This window comes from Chinchilla lanigera, unplaced genomic scaffold (assembly GCF_000276665.1).
Source record: "Chinchilla lanigera isolate Chin_1 unplaced genomic scaffold, ChiLan1.0 scaffold00049, whole genome shotgun sequence".
NCBI classification, from domain to species: domain Eukaryota; kingdom Metazoa; phylum Chordata; class Mammalia; order Rodentia; family Chinchillidae; genus Chinchilla; species Chinchilla lanigera.
In genome coordinates, this window is record NW_004955450.1 from 7,527,446 (window position 1) to 7,539,740 (window position 12,295).

Here is a 12,295-nt window from a genome sequence, read left to right on the forward strand (position 1 = left end):
CCCGACTCCAGCGCCCCATCCGCACTTAGCCTGAGAACGCAGGCAGCTCGGGGCCGCTGGCCATGATGGCGACCGGAACCACCTCCTGCCTCATCGGCGAGGACAGAGCTGCTGCTGCGGACACCAGTGTCAGCCCCACTCCACATTCAGTCTCCCCTGAACAAAGTGACAGTGGACACACAGGCCACAGAAGGACAATGCGCCCAACGGCCAGGGACAGACTGGCTGCAGAACGGCCAGCAGACCTCCCCAAGGGGCAGGGTTGTGGGCCAGCAGCTAGGGCCCAGGCTCCAGCACGGCAGCCCCTCGCCCTTACCTAGGCCTTTCTGTGGAGCCGGGGAGCGGAACTCCATGAGGTAACTCAGGTAGGGCTTTTCCGTGCTGATCTCATAGTACCGGATGTTCCCATCACCCTAGGGTGGGTAAGAGGGGTGAGGAGTTTGTTTGTTTGCCTGTTTGTCTGTTTGTTTTGACACAGGGTCTCGCTATGTAGTTCAGGCTTGCCTTGAATTCACTATGTAGCCCATGCTGGCCTGGAACTTGCAGCGATCCTTCTGCTTCAGCCTCCTAGATGCTGGGATTACAGGTGTGTGCCACCACACCCGGCTCTTATTTTTTTATTTTGAGACATGGTCTCATAGGAGTTGTCTGGGCTGGGCTCAAACTTGCAGCCCTTCCAAGGAGCTGGGATTACAGGCATGTGTTTAGTGCAGGCAGGTAGACAGTCTTTCTGACAAACAAGGCTGAAGTCATCCAAGATCTCTGGATAAATGTTTCAAATTCCACCCCTGTCACTGCCACTGCACTTTGGGCTCTAATCTTTTTCCCAACAGCAAACCCCACTCCAACTGACCTTGACGGAACTGTCAGTCATCCACACTTCAGTAAGAGTGAGTGTCAGACTTGATGGGAAGGGGGGACCCAGGGACCCAGAGAAGTCCTGCTGGCTCTCGCCCACTGGGACATGGGGTTCCTCCAGGGGCCCCCACCCTCCCCTGCCCTCCACTACCTTTCCAGCCAGGTAGAGCATGTGAGTGTCAGCATCATAGAAAGGGAACAGGAGGCCGGAGAGACCATCAATCTCCTCCTCAATCAGCGGCATGGACAGGTCCTCCTGCGGGAGGAGGCATGGTGGGTCAGCCCGTGTCCAGGCAGGATGGTGTGGCGCCGTCCCAACCCCATCCAGTGCCCAGAACTGCAGCCCCTTTATGCCACGACCCTCTCTGGTGTTTTATTGGCTTTTCATTTTTTTGAGACAGGATCTTGCTATGTTGCCCAGGCTGGCCTCGAACTCTTGGTGATCCTCCTGCCTCAGCCTCCAGGTGCTGGGATTACAGGCTTGCACCACCACGCCAGTCCCCCCTCCGATGTTAAAAAGTCTGTCCTACAGTGGGCGGTAGCTGCATTCTGCATCACAGAAAGTGACTTAGATGCTTGGCCTCAGTGTCCCCTCCCGGTACCCACTACCGGCTCTGTGTCCCCAAGCGAGTCTCAGATCTCTCTGGAGCCCAACCCTGATTCTGGAGAAAACACCATCAGGCTGCAGTGTGGTCAGGCGGGGTCCCAAAGCCCTCTTGGGCCCACACTCTCCTCCCACCCCCACGCAGCTGTGGAGAGCGGCCCTCTCCCGGACCCTCCTCTCCCCACACTTGCTGCTGACCCCAGCGCCTGCTCTGTGAGACGTGGTGGGTGGGAGAGGGTGGGGAGGAGACGACCCAGGCCCCCCAGGGACCTGGAGCCCAAGCCTCACACCGCTCTCACACCCTTGAGGAAGCAGAGGCCCTTCTGACCCCCAGCCTCTGCACTGACCTGGTCCCAGAGGGCGATCTGCCTCGTGTTCCACCTGGAGACCCCGGTGGTGAGGAGCCGCTTCATGTTGCCCAGGAACACCACCCGGTTCACCCTGTGGTTTTTGCAGTTCGCCTCCTGGTGGGGACAGAGAGCGGATGAGCAGGGACCCCCAAGACTTGGGCACTGTCGTGGCTGAGGGTGGTTTCCCCCGAAGATGCCCATGTCCTGCGTCCAGGACAGAATGTCTCTTTATGTGGCAAAAAGATCCTTGCAGATGTGCAATTAACGGTCCTGGGGTGAGGTTACCGTGGGTTATGCAGGGGCCTTGGATACCATCCTGAGTGTCCTTGCAAGAGGGAGGTGAGATTATACAGGCACCGAGGAGGAGGCATACTGTACAGTGTCACAGCCAAAAGCCAAAAGGCCAGAAGAACAGCGAACAGGTTCTCCCCTACAGCCTCTGCAGGGGCGCAGCCCTGCGACACCTTGATGGGGGGCATCTCCCTCCACAGCTGTGAAAGAGCGAGTGCCCCTGTCATTTCCAGCCACCTGGTTTGCGGTTGGTTTTTACAGCAGCTTCAGGAAACAGACACAGGTGCTCAGGAGCAGCAGAGCCCTGGGACCGGAAGCTGGGCCTCTGCTGTTTCCCACAGGTGGGAACGTGGAAGGGACGGAGCTGACCTCCACCGGGTCCCACTAGGGCCCACACCGAGTTGGGTGCTCTCACCAGGCATCTCTTACTCCTCACAATGACACCCCCAGGAAGGACTCTTGATCCCCACTTTGAACGTGGGGAAACAGGCTCAGGAGGACAAGGAATGCTGATGCTGCTGAGCAGCCCTCTGCCCCACTCCTGCCCGTCGGTTCCTGAACTGAGCTCTTCCCGGTGCCAGGCAGTCCCTCACCAGGGGATTCAGCATCAGGGAGGAAGTGGCTGGGGTGGGGGACAGCCCACACCTTCCGGCCAGCTCTGCTGGGTCTGTGTTTCCATCCTACCCCTGCCCACCCCGCCAGAAAAATGTAGCCCAGGAGACACCCCTACCCCTCTGGGCTCATGTCCTCATCTCATGCATTGGAGGTTGGCTCTTCCACCCTAAGCACCCCATCTGTTTCACAAGGGCTCTGCATTTGAATTCCGGTTCCCCTGGAACTGGGAAGTCCAAGTCTGCATCCCTCTCCAAGACTCAGTGTCTTCAGTGTCATGTGTAGAACGGGAAGAGCAACAGTTCCCACCCTGAGGGCTGTCCGGAGGACAGTGACGGAGCCCTTTCCAGTACACACCACACAGCAAATGTTGGTTCATACTGATGCCTTGAACAGCCATAATTATTTCATTGGTAGTACTAAGAGGCCTTACAGTATTATACACTCACATCAGGCACTAATCTTTCTTGTGTAGTAGGAGAAACACTAATTTCGTCTATGTTTTTCACCATACCTAGCCCTATGTGATGGTTAATCTTGACTGACAACGTGATTGACTCAAGAGATTCCCAAGGGATTAGTAAAACACCTTTCTGGGTGGGTGATGAAGGTGTGCCCTTGAGACCTCTATACAGTCCCTGGCCCTTCCTTCTGGCTTTGTTCCTGTTTTCTATTTCCTGGATGTCATGAGTTGAGCCGCCTTCTTCCACCAGGCCCTTCTGCCTTGGAGCCACCCAACCATGGACTGAACCCTCTGAAACCGTGATCCACAGTAAACCTCTTCTCCTTTCAACTGTGCATGTTTGGTCACAGCAACAAAAAGCTGACTAGTACATTCCACGCCCAACACACAATAGGTGCTTGAGAAATGGTCCCTGGCCACTCCCAAATGACACCAAATCCCTTCCTCATAGTTTAGACAGAAGATCCATAGGCCAAAAACAGAGCTAAGTGGGGTGGTACCCTGATCCATTTCCCCAAGGCTCAGCCCAGGCAGAAGGCTGGGTACCGAGTCCTCAATTCCCTTGTCCTGCACCTATGATGGGACTTGATTAGCACCTGGGGATTCATCCCATCTGCAGGGGAGGGTTGCAGTAGGGACAGGACCAGGATCTGGGATACATCCCCATCTGGAACAAGGCAGGAGGGCTCCCAGAGCATATGGGCTGGGAAGGAGGGCCGGCACAGTCATTTCCTCCAGGCGAGGCTGGAAACCTGGCCCCAACTCCCAAAACCTTCCCTCTCCACCTCAAAAAAATGCTGGGTTCCACCTGCAGAACACGGCCAGAGCGCGGCTCGATCACACGCAGCTTTTTGTCCTTGCACGTGGTGGTGAGCAGGCTGCCATCCGTGTTGAAGGACATGCAGAGGATGACATCCGTGTGGCAGTCGATCATCTTCACCGGCTCACCCACGTCCAGGTTCCAGATGAGGACCTGCAAGTGCAGACGAGGCACCTGGTCTCACCGGGGCCCTGGGAGCAGCGCCCTTGAGGGGCCCCTGTAGCCTGGGCTGCATCATAGTATCACTGAGTTCTATGCAGAAGGGCACAATGTCGGGTGGCACCGTCCACTCATCTGTTGACAGTTCCTAGCCAAGCCTGGATGCACTTTCTGCAGCTAGCAGGAAGGAAAAATGTCCCTTGCCTGGGTGCCTGGCACAGCTCTTAGGAGGGCACCCGTGGGCCAGGGGCAAGGGCTGGGGCTGGGCCCCTCATCCTGCTGCCGGAAGTTTGCCTGCTTTTCTATTAGACAAGAGCAGTGCATTCAGGGTAGCATAGCACAGGTTCCTTTTCCCACTGGGAGGGCAGAGGCCACTGCCTGGTTATGAAGTGACCAGGCCAGAGCGTGGGCATGGGATGGGGATTCACCGTCGGCCCCTGCAGCCCCCATGGGCTCCAGGAACAATGGGAGGTGTGGAGTTGCCATGCTGATCAAGGTGCTCAGGGAGAGGGGTCTCTGCAGGCCTGCGGAACACCCCTCCTCCCTCGCTGCCCCTCGCCCTGCCCTGCCTGGCCGCACACCTTGTAGTCATAGCCAGCGCTGAAGAGGATGTTGTTGGTTGTGGGGTGCCACTCGACCAGCCCCACGCGCCGGCTGTGGCCGTGCAGCTGCAGCAGCGCCTCCGTCATGTTCCGCTTCAGCCCCCCTTCGGGGATCTCCCAGATCCGCACCTGCAGAAGGGAGCAGCGGGCGTTGGCCAGGTGGTCAGGGACCCGAGGTGCCAGTGGTGGCCCTTCTGGGGGCACCAGGCTTCCCAGCCTGCCTCGCTCAGGGCAGTGGGTAGAGCGTGAATGAGGCCTGGAGGGAGGTCCTGGGGATGGAAAGAGGGGACACAGGCCAGCCCTCTGGCCTTGGGGGACTGTCGTCTCTGGGGGTGTCTGCAGGCCTGGCCCGCTGCTCCTGCCGTATCTCAGGCCCGGGTCCTGAACACCCAGCTTTTAGCAAGCATCAGGGTAAAATGCCTGGCGGTTCTTCCCATCCACACACTCCTAAGCACCTGCCTTCCTTACATGCTCCACATCCTGTTCCTCTTTGCCGCACCCCGGCCTCGTCCCCTGCTCTGTCCCCAACCGGGATGGTCACTAGCAGAGTGCCATGTCACTAGGAGGCTGGAGGCCCCAGTCTGTCCGAGATGATGGGCTTAGGAGCTAGAGGTCGGGCCAGACCTAGAGGACAAGCAGAGCCGGGTGGCATTGCTATTTTCGGTCATGTGGATGCTGACAAAGACGCAGAGAAAGGTGAGCTTTGCGGCAAGGATGAGCAGAAGAGAGAAGGAACGCGTGGCCCCTGAGGGAGACGGAACCCTTTCGCCGCAGTCCCCAGCAGATCCTGACAAGCGACATTGCCTCGGTAGGCTGCGGTCACTCAAGCCAAGCCCACCTCGAAGTTTCCATTGAGTCAGCTATAAAGGTGTTAGGCAGGGGCCTGGCCCTGCTTTTCCTTCTGGTGCGACTGGTGGCATCAAATGAGATAATCATTATCTGCACCACTACTTATAAACTGCAAAGTGCAGAGCACTTTCATGATCTATGGGATCGGCATTCTCGTTATTTACATCACCGGTCTTATTAGAGTGTAACGGGGCAAAAAGAGCTCAGGTGACCCCAATTTAGAACACCTGTAAAACAATCTTTCTGAGCCCCGCTGGGTGGCACACGTCTGTAATCCCAGCACTCAAGAGGCTGAGGCAGGAGGACTGCTGTGAGTTCAAGGCCAGCCTGGACCACTCAGCAAGACCCTATCTCAAAAAACTAAAAACAACACCACCAAAAAAAATCCCTTTGAAAATCTAAACTCCAGATTAAGCTGGAATTCATAGATCACTATCAGTCATACCATAGGTCAGAGGAGCTCTTCTGGATTCAGTTTGAATTTGGCAATCTTTAATCAGAACCATATAAGCATTTATATTATGCTCTTTGATCCAATTTCACTCTGTAAAATTCAACACACACACATACCACATATACCATACACACAGCACACACTACATTACACACATCATGTCACACATACCACACGTAACACATACCCCATACATGTATACCGTACGGCACAACACATACCATATACACACACACCCACTCCATATACACACATATATCCCACACATACACATACCACATACATACCTCACCCACATCACACAAACCACACCACATATCACACACATATACCATTTACCACATATACTACACATACATATGGATGCCATATACCATGTACCACATACATGCACGCCACATACCCGCCATGTACACACATACCAATACATACCACATACCATACCATACATCACCACACATATACACACCAAACATCAGACATCAAACACCACACACACACATACCACATAGACCACACACACCATATACTACATACATACATGCCACATACCACCATATACACATATACCACACATACTACATACCAGGTATCACACAACACACCATACACCACACACACTGCATACACACACCATAACATACCACAACACACACCATGATACACACACTACATATACACACAATTTTTTTTTTTTTACTCAGAAAGGATACCAGAACATAATGTTCTTCAGCTTGGTTTTTTCATGTAACCCGAGATGGCAGGCATCTTTCCGTAGCACTATGTGTAGATCCAATTTGGCCAGAGAGACGTCTGTTGTATGACTGTCTCAAGATGAACACAGGCAACCTTTATTATCCAGGAGGAGAGGCACAGGCCTGTAATCCCAGCACTCTGGGAGGCTGAGGCAGGAGGATTGACAGTTCTCGCCCCTGTGGGCAATTTAGGGACTTAGCAAGATCTTGTCTCAAAATAAAAAATAAAAACTAGGGCTAGGGATATGGGTCAGTGTGAGGGCCTTGGGTTCAATTCTTCGCATACAATAAAAAAACAAAAAGCACAGTACGTTCCTTGATGAGCCATCTCCTAACGGTTGCCCTAGTTTCTGTCTGTGCCTCGAAAACAGCACCTCTGACGCAGCTGATCTGTGGGGTGGTGTAGCTCAGTGGCAGAGCAGTGCCTGGCAGGCTGATTTTTGTCCACTTGATCGGTCCAAAAGGCCGTGGTCTGGATCCGCATTGCCTGACATCGTCTGGTGGTTTTAGCCACCCTTGTCTGCCCTTGAGTGGGTCTTGTGGCTTTATCAGGCACCCTCCTCAGCTGGCCCCTCCACAGAACGCCAGCTCCCAGAGACCTGGCAGGGACTGAGCCCCGTGCAAGGCAGGGAGGGCCTGAAAGAGGTGCATTTTTTAATTTTATTTTTCTTAAGTTATTGGGAGTAGAACTCACAACCTTGCACTTGCTAGGCGGGTGCTATGCTGCTGGGCTATACCCCAGGTCCAGGGGGGTGCATTTAGAAGAAGCAGTGCAGGCTAAGTTTGACAAGCTGGACTGAGGATGTAGGGTGGGCGAGAAGACAGGAGGGTGATGAGTGCTCCTGGGGAAGCTGCAGGGGCTCAGCCTGCCTGCCAGGCGGCAGAGGAAGCCAGAGGCCATGCATCACACCTTGCCACAGGGGCCTAAAGATGCCCTGCGTGGGCTGGGTTCCCCAGGACAACCTCATACCTGAGCAGCCCAGCTCACAGAGGCGTCCCTCGGTCACCCTGCGAGGCGAGGACACACGGGGCGGGGGAGCGACCTCAGCCTGAGTGAGTGTGAGCCGTGTAACCCCGCCGAGGCTCTTGGTCTAGAAAGTCAAAAACAGGGAGCTGTGGTGCTTGGAGAGCCCATGGGTCAAACAAAACTGGGCATGAGTCGCCCGCACTGGTTTCCTGAGGTGACAGCTCTGTGGATGGTGGGTCAGTGAGGTGCCACCCAGGCTCCAGCCTCTGGCCTGGACCTAAGTGTCAGGGAGCAAAGGGCCAGGGGCAGGGGCCAAACAGCTGCTTTCACTGGCAGTGTCAGACGGAGGGTCCCAGGCAGGGCTTGGGGGACCCGGATGGTCAGACATCCCACAGACAGAGAGACAGGCTGCTGTGTCCCCACCTGATACCAGTCCTTCCCGTCCTGTGGCCCGCTGTCCTCAGCCACACACCAACACAAATGTCCTCCCACGACCGCCCCCCCCCCCATATTTCTCTGGTTTATCGTGGGCTGCACGGAGACCACTCTGCTCACTCTTGGCAGCAGCAAACAGTCAACTCCAGACACAGCCGGAGCCCAAGGGAGGAGCTGGAGCTCACAGTGGGTCCAGGTCACCAAGAAAGGGAGGGACTCGGTCCTTTGGGGGTTTGCTGCAGACAGAGTGGCTGGGATGTGGGAGGAGCACGCGGATATGGCCCAAAGTGACATGAAATCAACAGGAAACTCAAGAGGGTTTCTGGAAGGAAGGGACAGGGAGATGGAGTGGCCCTGGACTGTCCCTTTCCTGAGTGCCACGCTCAGAGCCTTGCTTAACCAGTTACATTCAATTCAGCAGAATATGGGGTGCCACGCAGGTTTGGGGGAGACTGTCTGTGGTCTTGTCGGGGAGACAGCTGAGAAGGGCAGCTAATAAAAGCCATAAGACAGATCTACACACACACACACACGCACACGCACACGCACATGCACACACACATGCGGGGGAGATGCAGCTTCATACACTGCATGCAGATCCGGGCTCTAACCTTATGGCTGTGGGACTTTGGCCAAGCTACTCAGCCTTTCTGAGCGTCAATCTCGTACCACACAGTCGCCACGGAGATGGGAGATAACATGGTGAAGCGCTTACTGATACCTAAGGATTCTTTCTTAATTTTAAGCCTTATCCACAACTTATGCATAGGTCAAACTGTAGATGTGATTTTTACTTTTGTTGCCCTCTCTGAAGTGAATACATATGGTATGAAGTTTGTCTCCTTTTTATAGAATGTGACATAAATTTAAATTTCATCTTTAAAATGCTGGGTTGAGGGTGGCTAGCAGGAATAGGCCCTGCATTTGATCCTCAACACACACACACACACACACACACACACACACACACCTTTCATGATTATAGAAGTATCTGATTGGATCTCTGCTTTCTGACATTTCAAGGGTCAAAGTTACTCAGTGACTTAGGACCAAGGCCTATTTAGTCCCTCTGATGATGCTGCTTCTAAGTGAATGTTCTATTTAGGGGACATGCTTGTTACACAGCTGTAGCAGACAGATACTACTTTGTATATGTAGGGTAGGAGCTCAGAGGAAACACTGGAGTTCATGGTGGGCAAAATCCCAGGGATAAAACCGGAAGCTGAACCCCTTCTTATTCACTAAAAACTGGATTGGCATAGTGTTGGGTGGACGGGAGAGTAAGTGAATTTTGGTCATCCAGAAGCATCTGGTATAACTGTACACAGTACACTGGCCCTGGGCTTTCATCTGACCACTCTGGAGAGCTGAGGCCCAGGGTGAAGGGCTCAGGTGCTTCTGCTCCTGCAGGGAGAGGAGAGGAGCTGGGAGGAGTCTGCTGGGAGCCCCCAGGCTGCTGGCCTCTCATCTCCCCAGTTCTTGCCGATTATCCTATCACCTGTTACCGGAAACTGAGTTCATTATCACTGCCCTGAACATGGGGTAGAACCCCGCATACCTTCTTCTAGGCCACAACTTCTGGCCACTTGGGGAGACAGCCACATCAGGCCCAGAGAGGCAGGAGGGCCCACAAGAGAGGCCAGGCTGGCCCAGCAGGGGACAGGAGAGGGCTCGGGGGAGGCTGCTACAGGCTTTTTGTCCCAGCGCAGCTCTGCCAGCTCAGAGAGGGCTCTGTGCCTGCCGTTCTGCTCCAGGATCACAGCAGCTGCTGGCTCCAGTTGGGCCAGGTGTCGCGTCATCCCTGGACGCGCTCTGAGAACTGCACTGTGCGACGCATGCGCACACACACCTACACGTGACACCCGACTACACCCTGAGACTCCCTGGGCCTCCAGGGCTCCCGGGCCTCGGACCTCTACAGCCCGTTTCCCAGTTCAATCCTGCAGGCCACGATGAGCAGTCTTTGTGTATCTACCCCTAGCTAAACGTCAAGAGGCACAGTGAAAATACGGCATTAAAAAACAAGAAGCAGCGACCGGGGATATAGCTCAGCAGCACAGCGCCTGCCTGGCAAGCGTGAGGTCTTGAGTTCGATTCCCGGTACCAAAAAAAAAGAGAAGACGCGACGCACCTGTGCAGGCCGCAGACCGTGGGCCGAGCCAGCGGGGCTGGGGGTCGCGGGGGGTCTGAGAGGGGCGGGGAGACCGCGGACACTGTGTGACCAACGGCTTTATGACAAACCTTGCACTTGGGCTGCACCACATTTACAAAAACCTGCTTTCTGTCTTCAGGAGCAGATGGGTCTCCATTTGTCACCACGTTTTCGCCTTATAAACCTTCAATTTTAAAAAATCTTGTCGCCTCTCTTGGACTAGCACTTAGCCGAAAACACAAACGCACCGCACAGCGGTGCAAAACCCCTCCTTTCCTTCCCTAGGGATAAACAGAAGTGACCCTTGTTGGGGCATCAGCTTTTTCCTATCTTTTTTTTCAAAATTAAAACATTGTTATTTATCAGCCATGTAACTTTTAAGTTGAATAAAGAAGTGCCAGTAACTTGTATACGCACTAATTCCAAGTATTTTTGGCAGTATCAAACATAACGGTTTCCTTTCACTTTACTGCTAAAATGTTTTATTTTCCTTTTAAAACTTTTTGCTACAAATAGAGACACAAATACACACAGCAGCTTAGGCATATGTGGGTAAAATCATCTACATGTTTTTCTTTTTTCTCTCTTTATTTTGGTTTTTTGAAACAGGGTCTCACTGTGTGCAGTTCAGGCTGGCCTTGGACTCACTATGTAGCCCAGGCTGGCCTCAAACTCCAGGCAATCCTCCTGCCTCAGCCTCCCAAGTGCTGGGATTACAGGTGTGCGCCACTACACCCGGCTAAAGATCATCAATATTTCTGGCTTCCACCTCTAGATCTTGCCCCCTGGAAGAGCCCTTCGGGAGTGGCGAAATACTGGGACAGCAATGCCTTTTTGAAATCTCTCCTGAGGACCTGCCTGAGGCTAGTTGTAGTGAACTTCTACAATTCTGTAATTAGGAGTCCATACTCAAATAATGATAAAAAGTATCATCAAAGGGATACATAAACCAGTAACAGTGATTTATCCTGTGCTAGACTGTTATGCTACCTGCAGCGAGGGGCAGGGATCTGTTTACACCGGCAGCACAAACGTGAGGACCGCGCTGCACTATGACATTATGAGAAACACAGTGTCACTAGGTCGTAGGAATTTTCTGGTCCCATTATCATCTTATGGGAACACTACTGTGCGTTCGGTCAGTGGTTCACAGGAATGTCATTATGTGACAGCAGATGACTGTGTCTATCAGCCTCCTTGGTCTTTTTTTTAGAGACCAGCAAAGGAAGTTCCTCCAGGAAAGAATAAAATCTAGCTGGGTGTGGTGGTGTACACCCATGATGCTGGCACTCTGGAGGCTGAGGCAGGAGCATCTCAGCCGGGGTGACACAGCAATCTTAAGGTGGGGCTACACAGTGAGACCCTAAAAACCAAAACAAAAAAAGAAAACACAAAGGAATACAACGGAAGGAGCACCAGGAAGTGGCACAGCTAGGATTTAAACCTATGAACACCTAAGCCTGGCTTGTTTTATTTTGTTGTTTTTGTCCTTTTAAAACAGGTTCTCACTATGCAGCTCATGCTGGCCTTGGGCTCACTTTGTAGCCCAGGCTGGTCTCGAACTTGCAATGATCCTCCTGCCTCAACCTCCTGAGTGCTGGGATTACAGGCGTGCGCCACCATACCCGGCCGTCCTGGCTTGACCATTGAGCCACACTGCTGGTTTCTCAGTGGCACTGAGGTCCATGGTTTTCCACAACGGTCATCGTCCTCCCCAGCTCTCCTCAGCAGCCAGAGGCTCTGGTTCTTCCGCTGGGGGTGGGGTGGCAGGAGGCAGGGTGTGTGCAACTTCCAGCAGGGCTGGCATCCTGGCCAGGCCCACCCCCAGCTCCTGGGGGCAGGGGTGGGATCAGATCTCTGTGGGATGGAGGAGCTTGGATAGAAGTCAAGAGAAAGATGCTGAGCGTGGCCACCAGGGACAGAG

At 53.7% G+C, this 12,295-nt stretch overlaps 1 protein-coding gene across 2 annotated transcripts in view; it reads right to left on the minus strand.

Moving 5' to 3' along the window:
- The window catches only part of Coro2b (coronin, actin binding protein, 2B), a 50,597-nt gene that overhangs the window by 4,999 nt on the left and 33,303 nt on the right, over positions 1-12,295 (minus strand). For both annotated transcript variants that reach the window (XM_005393674.2, XM_005393673.2), the window contains exons 3-7: positions 4,739-4,888; positions 3,987-4,151; positions 1,810-1,926; positions 1,010-1,114; positions 317-413 (exon numbers count right to left, since the gene is read on the minus strand). In XM_005393674.2, coding sequence (XP_005393731.1) covers positions 317-413; positions 1,010-1,114; positions 1,810-1,926; positions 3,987-4,151; positions 4,739-4,888 — 634 coding nt within the window. The remainder of the gene's footprint in view (positions 1-316; positions 414-1,009; positions 1,115-1,809; positions 1,927-3,986; positions 4,152-4,738; positions 4,889-12,295) is intronic.